Source organism: Scyliorhinus torazame, chromosome 10 (assembly GCF_047496885.1).
Source record: "Scyliorhinus torazame isolate Kashiwa2021f chromosome 10, sScyTor2.1, whole genome shotgun sequence".
NCBI lineage: Eukaryota > Metazoa > Chordata > Chondrichthyes > Carcharhiniformes > Scyliorhinidae > Scyliorhinus > Scyliorhinus torazame.
Window position 1 is genome coordinate 101,035,237 of NC_092716.1, and position 14,462 is coordinate 101,049,698.

General features: G+C 47.9%; 1 protein-coding gene across 1 annotated transcript in view; it reads left to right on the forward strand.

Annotated features, from left to right (window-relative positions):
- Nucleotides 1-14,462, forward strand: part of LOC140430804 (cyclic nucleotide-gated channel beta-1-like) — a 332,757-nt gene that overhangs the window by 78,657 nt on the left and 239,638 nt on the right. The window contains exon 16 of the mRNA XM_072518510.1: nucleotides 1,896-1,932. Coding sequence (XP_072374611.1) covers nucleotides 1,896-1,932 — 37 coding nt within the window. The remainder of the gene's footprint in view (nucleotides 1-1,895; nucleotides 1,933-14,462) is intronic.

Genomic DNA, 14,462 nt, shown 5'->3' on the forward strand with positions numbered 1-14,462 from the left:
AAAGTACAATAAGAAGTCTTACAACACCAGGTTAAAGTCCAACAGGTTTGTTTCGAATCACTAGCTTTCGGAGCGCTGCTCCGTCCTCAGGTGAATGAAGAGGTCTGTTCCAGAAACATATATATAGACAAATTCAAAGATGCCAAACAATGCTTGGAATGCGAGCATTAGCAGGTGATTAAATCTTTACAGATCCAGAGATGTGGTAACCCCAGGTTAAAGAAGTGTAAATTGTGTCAAGTCAGGACAGTTGGTAGGATTTTGCAGGCCAGATGGTGGGGGATGAATGTAATGCGACATGAATCCCAGGTCCCGGTTGAGGCCGCACTCATGTGTGCGGAACTTGGCTATAAGTTTCTGCTCGGCGATTCTGCGTTGTCGCGGGTCCTGAAGGCCGCCTTGGAGAACGCTTACCCGGAGATCAGAGGCTGAATGCCCTTGACTGCTGAAGTGTTCCCCGACTGGAAGGGAACATTCCTGCTGGTGATTGTCGCGTGATGTCCGTTCATTCGTCAAGAAAAATACAGCACAGGAACAGGCCCTTCGGCCCTCCAAGCCTGTGCCGACCATGCTGCCCGTCTACACTAAAATCTTCTACACTTCCTGGGTCCGTATCCCTCTATTCCCATCCTATTCATGTATTTGTCAAGATGCCCCTTAAATGTCTCTATCGTCCCTGCTTCCACCACCTCCTCCGGCAGCGAGTTCCAGGCACCCACTACCCTCTGTGTAAAAAACTTGCCTCGTACATCTCCTCTAAAACCTGCCCCTCGCATCTTAAACATGTGCTCCCTAGTAATTGACCCCTCTACCCTTGGAAAAAGCCTCTGACTATCCACTCTGTCTATGCCACTCATAATTTTGTAGACCTCTATCAGGTTGCCCCTCAACCTCCGTCGTTCCAGTGAGAACAAACCGAGTTTATTCAACCGCTCCTCATAGCTAATGCCCTCCATACCAGACAACATCCTGGTAAATCTCTTCTGCACCCTCTCTAAAGCCTCCACATCCTTCTGGTAGTCTGGCGACAAGAATTGAACACTATACTCCCAAGTGTGGCCTAACTAAGGTTCTATACAGCTGCAACATGACTTGCCAATTGTTTCATAACCACATGCAAAACGGCTGGGCCAACATCCCGGCTTGAGTTGGTAGTTAATAAGCAACATTTGCACCACACAATTGCCAGGGAATGACCACCTCCAACAATGGGATCCTTTCCAGGGAGGGGGGTTCAACATGATCAGAATCTCAACTGGTCCGGCCATGTAAATATTGTAACGACTGGAGCAGGTTCAAGGCTGGATATTCTCTGGCAAATGACTAACCTACTTACTTGCCTAGAGCTCTGCTCCATCATCGAGGCACAGATCCATAGCATGATGGAATGCACACCACTTGCCTGGATGGATGCAGCTGCAGCACCACTCCAGGAGTTTGATGCCATGCAACACCCCATCCACCAACTTTAACAAATCCTGAAGGTTAAAACCTTCCATTCTTGGGCCAGAGGAGCAGGTATGCGCTTCTGAACTACACAGAAGAAGATGTCGTCTTCAACATTCGCCCCAAAATCCTCATTGCTCTCCTCCTTCCCTTTGGAAATCCCCTCCCTGTTACCCCCTTCATCAGCTCTCCCATCTGCTGGTCAGCTGCCACTTGCATCCATTTCACACAGCCAGCTAATCAGCAACATTGAGATGAGGTCTAGAAGTAAAATAGCTTGGCCCTCAAACTTAGATCAGCAAGTGCACTTTGATCGCGTGCTGCTCCTTGGTCTGCCTAAACCCATTGGGAGTTAAAGTTCATCCCAATAGGAACCAAATCCATAGGTAGCTTGGAGTTCATGATGTAACATTCCTCTAAAGTGTGTGACTTATCTCTGTATTTTCTAGGTTGATGGGAGTACAACCGCATGTCCCACAGAAGAAAGTGAGTACAATATTTCTTGAATCCTTTCTGTAGATTTATAAATGGCCAAAGAATTTTGGAAAGAATTTCACACTGTAACATGGAGCAGGTCTCTGGGCAACAAAGCTTTATGTTGGAGACAGAAAGGCACTATGTTGTGGGACTCTGTCAGGGCACAGAGTTGGTGGTTATGCTGCAGGGCAGTAATAGGGATATGAAACATAGTGGGGGTCATTGAACTTTGCGTCTTTGAGAGGTAGGACACTGACAGGGGTAGGGGGCACATCACGGAGTAGGCCAACAGAAAAGCCAAAGGAAATACTAAATAATACCAATTTTTGATTTTGAATTTGTTCATGGGATGTGGCTATTGCTGACCGGCATTTATTGCCCAACCTTTGGTGATGGAGAGCTGCCTCACTTACATTCACAAAGACAACTTCAGTCCTTTATTACAACTAGGCAATCACCTTGTGATAGAGTTAACAACTCAGGAATGATGAACTACAAAGTAGTCTATCCATTCATTGTTGCTATGTTAAAGGGGGGGAGTTTGTAATAACCTATCATGGTGCGTGTTTCCACTGCCATACAATAGGACAGGATCCTGACACAAAAGAGTGAATGTAACTGTAGTCATTATTATTCCAACTGTGTAAGTGAAACATGAGTCACTCTTTATTAAGCAATATTACAATAGTATGTAAACCATTTGTTGATGTAAGTCTCTCATGGACTTGCAAATCTTGATTTTTAAAAATATTGTATTCCAAATAGCCATAACATTTTCATTTCATTTTTTGCCATAATCTTTTTTAACAGGGGCTTTTCACAGTAACTTAATTGCCGTATTAATGTACGCTTACTTGTGACAATAAAGATTATTAATTTAAAAAGCTTTCCTATAAATAGTGGCCTGGACTCCAAAATCAGGTACAGAGTAAAACACTCTCCACCAGAGGAGTTGCACGAAAATGGCATTTCCATTGTCTCTCCCACAATAGCTATCTTATTATGCTGAAGGTGTCAATGTAAATGCACCTTTGGGTCTGTGCTGCAAGCCCACAATTACAGGAGCTGATTAAGCCCATTCCACATTGAACACACAGCAAAGAGGGAGCGGAAACTTTTGTTTCATTAGGATTTTAACCAGTCCTGGAGATGAAAGGATAAAGTTTCAAACCACGGTGCCATGCAAACCCACAAATACTGTCAAAACTGCTCTCAGTCACCCAAGAACTCATTTTTAGTGTGGAAACTAAGTCATCCTCGACCCCAAGGGACTGCCTAAAAGAGATTTGGTCTTATTCAAACAGGACAACTGAAAGTTATACTCAGCAAGGCTAAAGGATTTGAATGCAGTCTTGTTATAACTAATACAATAATGTTTTGGAAATTAACCTACTGCAGTCAGAGCTGTTTAACAGAAGTGTTGTAATCCAGTCTGTCCACTAGATGGTGCGCTAACCCACCTGATAATGTTCGGTGCTGGCGAGATTAGGTTGCTATTGTTTCAGTCCACACGCGTGTGGGGCGGGATTCTCCGAAATGGAGGCAGTGTCCGCGCTGTCGTGAACGCCGTCGCGGGCACTACCGATTCTGGCCCCCACAGGGGGCCAGCACATCACTGGAGCGGTTCACACCGCTCCAGCCTCCCTTCCCGGCGGCAACTGGGTGCCATGCCAACCCGCGCATGCGCGGGGGATTTTCTCAGCGCGCCGGCCCCGACACAACATGGCCTGGGGGTTCAGGGGCTCGCCACGTAACAAAATAGGGTCGGGGCTAGAGAGGCCTGTCCGCCGATCGGTGGGCCCTGATCGTGGGCCAGACCCCATCGGAGGCCCCCCCGGTGAAGGAGCCCACCTTTCCCCCCGCCCCCCCCCCCCCCCCCCCCCGCCACAGGCCGCCCCCCGACCCTGCGCGCAGAGTTCCCACCGGCTGCGAGCAGGTGTGGACGGCGCCGGCAGGACTCTGCCGTTTCCGCGCGGCCGCTCGGCCCATTTGGGCCAGAGAATCGCCGGCCCAGCCTTGTACAGCGGCCGGAGATCGCCGCTGCGGCAAACGTGCCGGACAAATGGCGCCGATTCTCCGCTCCTCAGAGAATCACGTGCCAGAGTCGGGGCGGCGTGGCGCGGTTGCGGCGATTCTCCGGCCTGGCGCGGGGCTCGGAGAATCCCGCCCATGGTTTACTTTCTACTGGATATACAGGGCTGAACGATTCACTTCCCACCACCAACAGCGAGAAATGCGAAACAGTCATTTGCATGGGTTAAAATCTCATTAGCAGGCTGGACGCTTCAAGCTCCATCCCTCCGCGATGCTTCACACCTCTCAGGCGGAAGTCTGGATCCTTCACGGCCGCTCGTCCTCACGTGCGATGCCTCCCAGTAAGGCATCGGATTAGTGCTGTCCCATCCGATGGGATAACGGCATGGAATTCCCAATAGCGCATGCTTCTAGGACTCTGGTGTGCCTCGACGCCCAGATAGAGAAAGCAGGGTTCACCGTGAGATATATGGTGAAATAATTTCATCAATACGTCTAGGCTTCTTGCTGGGCCTCTTCAAGAGGGACAAGGATATTCCCCCATCGCCTCAGCCTGGATCCAGCGCTGGTCTTGTTGTTAGCGGCGTAGTAGTATAAGTTTCAACATTGCCCAGAGTGCAAATCGCTAACGCTGATGCCCCCAGTCGACGAGGTCACGGCGACACTGAACTTCATGAATGCTGTGCCATTGATGGCCATGCATATTCGTGCGTGGAAACAGAGAAATCCTACATTGGCGAAACCTCGCCACATCATTCTACACGGTGGATCACAGAGAAGACCCCAGGCAGCCCTGCAGCCCTACATCATGAGGCAGCAGGAGCTCAGTGTGGAGGACGGTGTCCTCCTGTGGGGAGCTTGCCTGGTCATCCCGCGACCGGGTCAAGAGTCGAACCTGCAGGCCCTGCATAGTGGACACCCAGGGAATTCAAGGATGAACCTGCTAGTGAGGAGCTATGTCTGGTGGCTCGGAATTGATGGTGACATATAGAGCACGATAAAAAAGTGCCCAGCAACCATGTCCCCATGTTCTGGGCATGTCCAAGGCTGAGGGGACTTTGGCAGGGGTTTGCCGATGTCATGTCCAAGGTATTAAAAGCAAGGGTGGCATTGAGTCCAGAGGTGGTGATTTTCGGGGTGTCGCAGGATCCAGGAATCCAGGAGGAGAAAGGGGCGGATGTTCTGGCCTTTGCTTCCCTGGTAGCCCGGAGGCGGATATTACTAGCATGGAGGGACTCAAAGCCCCCGAAGTCTGAGACCTGGCTATCGGACATGGCTAGCTTTCTCTGTTTGGAGAAAATTAAGTTTGCCTTGAGAGGGTCACTGTTATGGTTCGCCCGGAGGTGGCAACCGTTCGTCGACTTCTTCGCGGAGAATTAATCGTCAGCAAGTTGGGGGGTTAGGTTAGCGTAAATTAGGAGGTTAATTAATGGTGGGACCTGTTGGGGAGGGAGGTGGTATTTCCACTATGTTTATATTTTCATGTACATTGTTTATATTGCTGCTGTTAAAATACCAAACAAAATACCTCAATAAAATGTTCATTAAAAAAAAAGTGCCCAGCATGCCAGGAGCACCAGAAGCTCCCTCTGCGGCCTGGCTTCATCTCTGGGATTGGCCAGGGCGCTCCTCCGCAGATTGTAGGCCCCCAGATGCATGCCCTCTGGCTCGGGTGCACCCTGGCACTGCCAGCCTGTAACACTGGCAGTGCCACCTGGAGGCTGTACTGCGCGGGGGGGGGGTGTGGGGGTGGGGGGGGCAGGGACCCCCTTATAGTGACTTGGGGCTTGGGGGTTTGAGAGAGGGGTTCTGCGGTCGTGTCAGGAGCTCACTGCACTGAGGCGCTCTGGCAAGCGGAGTTCCTCAGTGCAAAAATCAGGGCTGAGTGTGGCCTCGGCTGCGGATTGTCCACTGAGGCCCCGTATCTAACTGAATGTGCGTTAGATAGCGGGGTGTTTCTCGGAGCTGCGCATACTGGGAAACACTCGCTGTGGGACTCTGTTCCCATTTGGTTAGATCGGGCCTATCGTGTGTATATGCTGCTGCAGCAGCCATTTCCTTTGACCTTGAATAAACCACCGTTTACTCAGCCTGCTGGGTCTTCATATCCCTGAATATTTAATTTCCAATTTTGATCTTGAAGTAATCACTTCTCTGTAAAGGCTTTAAGATCATACCCATTAACCTCAATTTGTGCTGTTAATTCATTAATTTTGTGCTGAATGCTACATGCATTTAAGTAAAGAGTCACTAATTTTGCCTTGTTCCCATTTTTTCCCATTTTGACCCTACTTGGGTTTTTTTTCCTCACTCTGTCCCTTCCTGTCACACTCTGGGTATCATTAACTAAAAATCCACCTTATAATGCTGTCATATCTTTTTGTAAGCCTATGAATCCACTCTACAGGACCATCCTGTCACCCCCCCCCCCCCCACCCCACCCCCGTGCCCCCCTATTTAGTTTAAAACCTTCTCTACTTCCCGAGTTCTGCGATTTGCAAGAACACTGGTCCCAGCACAGTTCTGATGTAGACTGTCCCAATGGGACATCCCCCACTTTCCCCAGTACAGTATCCAAAGAACCAAAATCCACTTCTCCCACACTAGCTTTTGCGGCACGTATTCATTTCTCTAATTTCATGTACCCTATGCTAATTTCCACATGGCTCAGGTAATAATACAGAGATTATAACCTTGGAGGTTCTCCTGTTTAATTTAGTGCCAAGCTCCTCAAACTCTCCATGCAGGACTTCTTTCCTCGTTCTCCCCATGTCGTTGGTACCTACATGGACCATGACAGCGGGATCCTCCCCTTCGGCTACAAGATCAGGAAACACCAAGAAATGTTTGATGAAAATGACCACACCATCCAAGACCTTATCGACAAGAAGAGGAACGATCTCTGTGCCTGGCAAAATGGCATAAACAGCAAGGCAAAGAGGAGAGCTCATCAATTAGCCAAGGCGGGGGCGCATAGAAGAGATAGGGAATCGGGAATCAATGGTGGGCTGAGAAAGTCAAGGAGCTGCAACGTTGACGAGCATGACATCTGTGGCTGCTTAAGTGCCATCAAGGCAATATATGGACCCAATTCCCTAGGCCTCAAACCAGTACAGAGTAAAGATGGAACCCTCTTGAGAGACATAGAAAACATCGGTCTTGGATGGAGAGAACACTTCAAAGATCTCCTAAACCGTGATATCTCCTAAACCGTGATACAACCATGATGAGAAAGCGTTTGGGGAAACACCCCAACTTCCCATCAGAGATGATCTTGGGCTCCCACCAAGCGCGGACGAAGTCGAAACCGTCATTAAACATGTGAAGAATGGAAAAGCACAGGAATGGACGGGATCCTAGCGGAGAAAAATTTAGAGGCGAAGAGATCAATTGTCATCTCCATCAGCTTTTGTTGAAAATCTGAGACAGAGAAGAAGTTCCTACCGACCTCATGTGATGCCATCATTAATGGCTTGTATCAACAATAAGTAACGTCACAGCACCTAGGATTCAAATTCAAACCATCTTCAAGAAAGGAGACAAATTCTACCCTGGGAACTACCAAGGGATCTCCCTCCACTCCATCGCCAGAAAGATCATTGCCAAATCCTCGCTAGCCGCTTTCTCCTAGTCTCTGAAGACATCCTTCCAGAAGGTCAATGTGGCTTCTGACCAAACCATGGAACAGTGGACGTGATTTTCACTGCTCAACAACTTCAAGAGAAATGCTAGGTGTAATGTCAATCTCTCTACACAGCCTTCATCGATCTGACCAAGACTTTTGATTCAGTCAATCAGGAAGTGCTATGGAAGATCCTGCCAAAGACTGGCTGTCCAGAGAAATTCATCTAGAATCCTCCGACTCCTCCATGACAAGATATCGGCGACAGTCCTCACTGACGGAAATAAGGCAGAAACCTTCCAGGTCAAGACAGGAGTCAAGCAGGGATGTGTCATCACCCCCAACCTTTTCTCTATCTTCATCCCCAGCATCCTTCATCTGGTCAATAACCAGTTTTTCGGTGGAGTGGACATTGTCTACAGATGATGGAAAATATTTCAACTTCAACCGGTTGAAATCCAAGAAGAAAGCAACACTGGCATTGCTTGTGGAGCTTCAGTATGTGGATGACATTGTCATCTCCACTCAGAAGAGAATTACCAAGCCATGTTTGAAAACCTCATGGAACATACCAAAGAATCAGTCTCAGTCTCAAGGTTAAGAAGACTCAAATCCGTTACCAATCCGTCCCAGGGCAAGATCCAGTCTCTCCCTCCATCAAGATCAATGGAGAAACCCTGCCAAATGTGAAACATTTCACATACCTGGGAAGTCACCTCTCCTCTAAGGCTGACATTGATGCAAAGATCCAACATCATATTGAATCCACGTGCGTCTCCTTTGGATGCCTGAGGACGAGACTTTGATGACCGTGACATCCGTGCTGACACCAAGGTCCCATGTACAGGGCTGTGGCCCTCCCAACTCTTCTATTCAGCTCAAACTTGGGATATATACAGATGCCACCTCAAGGCCCTGGAGAGGTACCATCAACGCTGTCTGAGATGGATTCTCCAGATCAGCTGTGAGGACAGACATACTAACATCAGTGTCCTTGAATGAGCCAAGAGCACCAGCATCAAGTATATGATCATCCAAAACCAACTCTGCTGGCCTGGCCATGTGCTTAGAATGTCAGATGACTAAAACAATCTTTGCCCAGATTGAACAAGAGGAGGACAAAGGAAGTGCTTCAAAAACGCCTAGGGGCAGCATGGTGGCGCAGTGGTTAGCACTGCGGCCTCATGGCACTGAGATCCCAGGTTCGATCCTGGCTCTGGGTCACTGTCCATGTGGAGTTTGCACATTCTCCCAGTGTTTGTGTGGGTTTCGCCCCCACAACCCATATTCACTAGACTCTGGGGTGGTCCCGGCGGATTGGAAATTAGCAAACATGACACCACTGTTCAAAAAAGGAGGTAGGCAGAAAGCGGGTAATTATAGGCCAGTTAACTTAACTTTGGTAGTAGGGAAAATGCTGGAATCTATCATCAAGGAAGAAATAGCGAGGCATCTGGATGGAAATTGTCCCATTGGACAGATGCAGCATAGGTTCATAAAGGGCAGACCGTGCCTAACTAATTTAGTGGAATTTTTTGAGGACATTACCAGTGTGGTAGATAACGGGGCGCCAATGGATGTGGTATATCTGGATTTCCAGAAAGCTTTTGACAAGGTGCCACACAAGAGGTTGCTGCATAAGATAAAGATGTATGGCGTTAAGGGTAAAGTAGTAGCATGGATAGAGGATCGGTTAATTAATAGAAAGCAAAGAGTGTGGATTAATGGGTTTTTCTCTGGTTGCCAATCAGTAGCTAGTGGTGTCCCTCAGGGATCAGTGTTGGGCCCACAATTTACATAGATGATTTGGAATTGGGGACCAAGTGCAATGTTTAGTTGTTTAGCACAGGGCTAAATCGCTGGCTTTGAAAGCAGACCAAGGCAGGCCAGCAGCACGGTTCAATTCCCGTAACAGCCTCCCAGTACAGGCGCCGGAATGTGGTGACTAGGGGCTTTTCACAGTAACTTCATTGAAGCCTGCTTGTGACAATAAGCGATTTTCATTTCATTTTCATGTGTCCAAGTTTGCAGACGACACGAAGATCAATGGTAAAGCAAAAAGTGCAGAGGATACTGGAAGCCTGCAGAGGGATTTGGATAGTTTAAGTGAATGGGCTAGGGCCTGGCAGATGGAATACAATGTTGACAAATGTGAGGTTAACCATTTTGGTAAGAATAACAACAAAAGGGATTATTATCTAAATGATAAAATATTAAAAGAGGGACCTGGGTGTCCTAGTGCAGGAGTCGCAAAAAGTTGGTTTACAGGTGCAACAGGTGATTAAGAAGGCGAATGGAGTTTTGTCCTTCATTGCTAGAGGGTTGGAGTTTAAGACTAGGGAGGTTATGCTGCAACTGTATAAGCTGTTACTGAGGCCACACCTGGAGTATTGTGTTCAGTTTTGGTCTCCTTACCTAAGAAAGGACGTACTGGCGCTGGAGGGTGTGCAGAGGAGATTCACTAGGTTAATCCCAGAGTTGAGGGGGCTGGATTACGAGGAGAGGTTGAGTAGACTGGGACTGTACTCGTTGGAATTTAGAAGGATGCAGAGGGATCTTATAGAAACATATAAAATTATGAAGGGAATAGATAGGATAGATGCAGGGAGGTTGTTTCCACTGGCGGGTGAAAGCGAAAATAGGGGGCGTAACCTCAAAATAAGGGGAAGTAGATTTAGGACTGAGCTTAGGAGGAACTTCTTCACCCAAAGGGTTGTGAATCTATGGAATTCCTTGCCCAGTGAAGCAGTAGAGGCTCCTTCATTAAATGTTTTTAAGATAAAGATAGATAGTATTTTGAAGAATAAAGGGATTAAGGGTTATGGTGTTCGGGTGGGAAAGTGGAGCTGAGTCCACAAAAGATCATCCATGATCTCATTGAATGGTGGAGCAGGCTCGAAGAGCCAGATGGCCTACTCCTGCTCCTAGTTCTTATGTGCAGGTTAGGTGGCTTGTATACCAGTGATCTAGAGTCCAGGACTGATGCCACCTCCTGGAAACAGCTGGCAGGTATGCGGTTGAAGATGCGTCTCCAGGATCTGGCTCATCAGCCAAGCAAGGACCCACAGAACCAATGACCAGTAATAGGGTTTCTTAAGTGGTCAACCATACTTGTTAGCGAGTGATCATCGAAGAAGCAGGATGCAGAACCACTTTCCTCGGTGTACCTATGTTGTTGGTGCCTACATGGACCATGGCAAAAGGATCCTCTCCTTCCCCTGTAAGTTCCTCTCCAGTCTGGAACAATGTTCCAATCCCTGGCACTGGGAAGGCAACACAGCCTTCAGGACTCTCGATCCTGGCTACAGAAAACAGTATCTATTCCCTGAACTATACTATCACCAACTATGACTACATTTCTTTTTCTCTCCCCCTTGAATGGCTCCCTGTACCACAATGCTATTGTCAATTTCCCTACAGTCCCTGCTCTCATCCACAGAGGGAGCAGGAATCTCAAACCTGTTGGAGAAGGGCAGGCTCCTGCAGTACTACCACTTGGATCCCTCTACCTGCCTCACTTGGAGTCACGTATTCCTGTCCCTGACCACGAACCAAATTCAAGGTAGTTAACCTAAAGGATGTGACTGCCTCAACTCTCGCACTCCTTGATGTGTCACAATGTCTGAAGCTTGGACTCCAGCTCAGTTACCCTAAGCCGGAGTTTCTCGGGCAATCAACATTTTATATGGATGTGATCACTATCTGAACAACAGTTGAGTCCACCATTTCCCACATGCCGCAGCTATAACACATTGTCTGGCCCTACATCCCTATTTTATTAAATTAGATTATCAATTTGTTTTAATTTTACTACTGATCTTTAGCTTTCTTGCTTTTCACCTATCCTTCAATCTCAAAGCAAGTCCAAAAAGATAAAAGAGAGAAATAGTCACCTCACCTGTGATATCACATGGACGCGTTCACTCGATGTTGTCGGATTGCTGCAATTTATCTCCCAGCTTCTGCCCCCACTGACCTGTGAATGTAGGAATGGCAACAAGACACAATATAGGTCCCTCCCCCACTTCCCTAAACTCCCACACTTACCTCAGCTCCAGAGTTCCACTCTCTGCAGCTAGCCTGTGTCAGAATCCCAGACACGAATTCTTAATGGCTAGTTCAACCTGTTCATTTTGCCATGTATGACATGCAGACATAATCTCTGGAGATTATTGATATCTAGAAAATTGGACCAGCTAGCATGGGAGTAAAGAGACTGTGGCTACATGGATAGAAAACTGGCTGAGGGATGGAAAGTATGAAAAACTGTGAATGCTTGTTTTCTTTTCCATTTGGAAGAATAGTAGGGGTTCAGTATTTATTTTGTTGTTTTTTTCGAGGGGGAGGTATTGCAGTTTCGTCCCACAGTTCAAAGATGTGCAGTTTAGGTGGGGTTACGGGGATCGGGTAGGGGAAGTGGGCTTGGGTGGGGTGCTCTTCCAGGCGGTTGGTGCAGACTTGATGGGCTCAGTAGCCTCCTTCTACACTGTAGGGATTCTATGGATATATTGTGGCCTCAAAAGAATGTAGGCACATTGATGATCTTCGTTTTCTGCAACTAGCTATTTCTCGTTGAATTTCACAATGTGAAATTTCACAATGTGAAATTGAATTTCCCAATTTCACCAGTTCTGTGACTTTAACAGCCTTTAACCAATTCAGTGAGGGTTTGCTATCTTTTCATTTCTGGGATCTGGTACAATTTCAATGGTGTTGTATATTTCTTCTATCTCTGCTGACTTCAGCTTGAACGCGTCAAAGGTTTTACATTTATCCCCCCCACCCCACCTCTGAACAAAACATCAACCCCATACTCCCCCACACCCGCCCACTGACAACCCCCCACTTCGCTCCGGTTAACTAGTCTGACCAGCTAGCATGGTGGCCCCTGCCCAAGGCTTCCAACTTCCCTACCACCCCCAACTCCCCTCCCCTAAAGAGCAACAAAAGGTGCACTCACCCTCGATGTTCCCCCATGAAAAACCTGCCCTCCAGAAAACCTGCCATCAAAAACTTTTTTGTAGGAACATCTTTTCAAAAATCACAGACACAAACTCTTCCAAAGTTCAATGTCCTCACTCTCCTCCCAGTCCATTGTCCCTCATAAACTCCATCGCCTCTTCTGGCATACCAAAATAGTACTCCTACTTCTGAAAAGTCACCCACAGGCGGGCCGAGTACGATACTCCGAACTTCACCCCCTTCTTAAAGAGGGCAGCCATGACCCAGTTGAACCCGCCCCTCCTCTTCGCCAGTTCTGCTCTCAGGGCCTGGTACACCCGCATTCGTTCCCTTCCCAGGTACATTTCCTGGTCTGTCTCGCCGATCGGCAAATCTTCTCCTTGTCCAGGAAGCGGTGTAACTGCACCACTACCGCCCTTGGCGGCTCACCCGCCTGTGGCCTCCTCACTGGCATCCTGTATGCTCTGACGACCTCCGGGGGCTGGGCCCCCTCCCCCATCAGTTTCTTCAACATTTTGACCATGTACGTGTTGGCCTCCGCACCTTCCGTGCCTTCGGGCATCCCCACGATCCTCGGGTTTTATCTTCTGGAGCGATTCTCCAGATCCTCCACCTTCTTTTTCAGCCTCTTTTGGGTCTCCCGCATCACCCCCACCTCAGCCACTAACAACACCAGCTGCTCCTCATGCTCCACCACTGCCTCCTCCACTTTCTGGATCGCCCGGCCCTGGAGCTCCAGCCTCTGCTTCACCCTCTCGATCCCCGATTTAATCAGCTCCACCACCTTGGCCAGGTCTTCCAGGGCCTCTTTCCTCTGTTGGCAGAACCTTCCATCGAGGAACTCTATTAGCTGCTCCGTTGACCACTGGGTGGGCAGGGCAGCCCCCTTGCGCTCCGCCATCTTACTGTGGCGCACCACGAAGACTCTCCTGTTCCAGCAGCGCTTTTCTTCTTGCGCCACTCCTAGTCCGTAGATCCATCCACCAGCCACACCAGGGGAGTAAAACCTTCCCCAGGCACTCCTGCACCTCTTGCACTGAAATGCTTTCTCCATCGGGCAGGGAAAAGACCGAAAAATCCGCCTTGAGCGGGAGCCACCAAATGTGCTCACTCAATGGCCACCACCGGAAGTCCGAACCTGACCTGAGTTGACAGGTGATTATAGAAGGCAATTCATATTGCACCTGGCACTGGGAAATGCTGGAAGGGACACAATAGAGGACATTTATTCTGTACCCAGCTTGTATTACGCTTTACCTAGGAACAACTGTTCTGAATTTGAAGACAAATCTAAATAATTGTACTCTTTCCTCATGTTGATATCTTTCTAACCATATTGAATAATTAGGAATCTACCCATAAATAGACCAGTTAACATTGGGTTGGTAAGAGCAGAGAATAATTAATGAAAATTATTAAAGAGCATCTTGGAAGCAGGGTTATAAAGTGTGGGAAGAGTGGAGCGCCAGAAACAGCGTACTGTTATTTTCCCTAATCCATGTCATCTTCTCCTTTGTTTCAGGAGGGAAGCTGGTTCCAGTCTCTGAAACAAATGGAAAATGAAGACTTTGGAAAGATGTCAGTGTATAGAGAGCGAGTCATGCCTATAATTATTCCAACACTTATTACTTGGGACTCAAAACACAGATTCGTCTGAGATGCTCTGCTCACTGGAGAGCAGTACTCACTCAAGGTGTAGCTCATGCAGGGCATACACAAGACTTAAATGGACCAGTTGAGGGCAGATCTTCAGCAATAGTCTCCAAATATGCACAAACTCAGTTAGTTAGGCTGCTTCTAATGACACATCAATTTCCAAAGATCTTTAGCTGAGTTATACTGTAAAAGTAATCAAAATTCAGATGTAAATAGCCCAATCCAGAGAAGTGTGTGTATCTATGATATATTAACGCAGTTGACT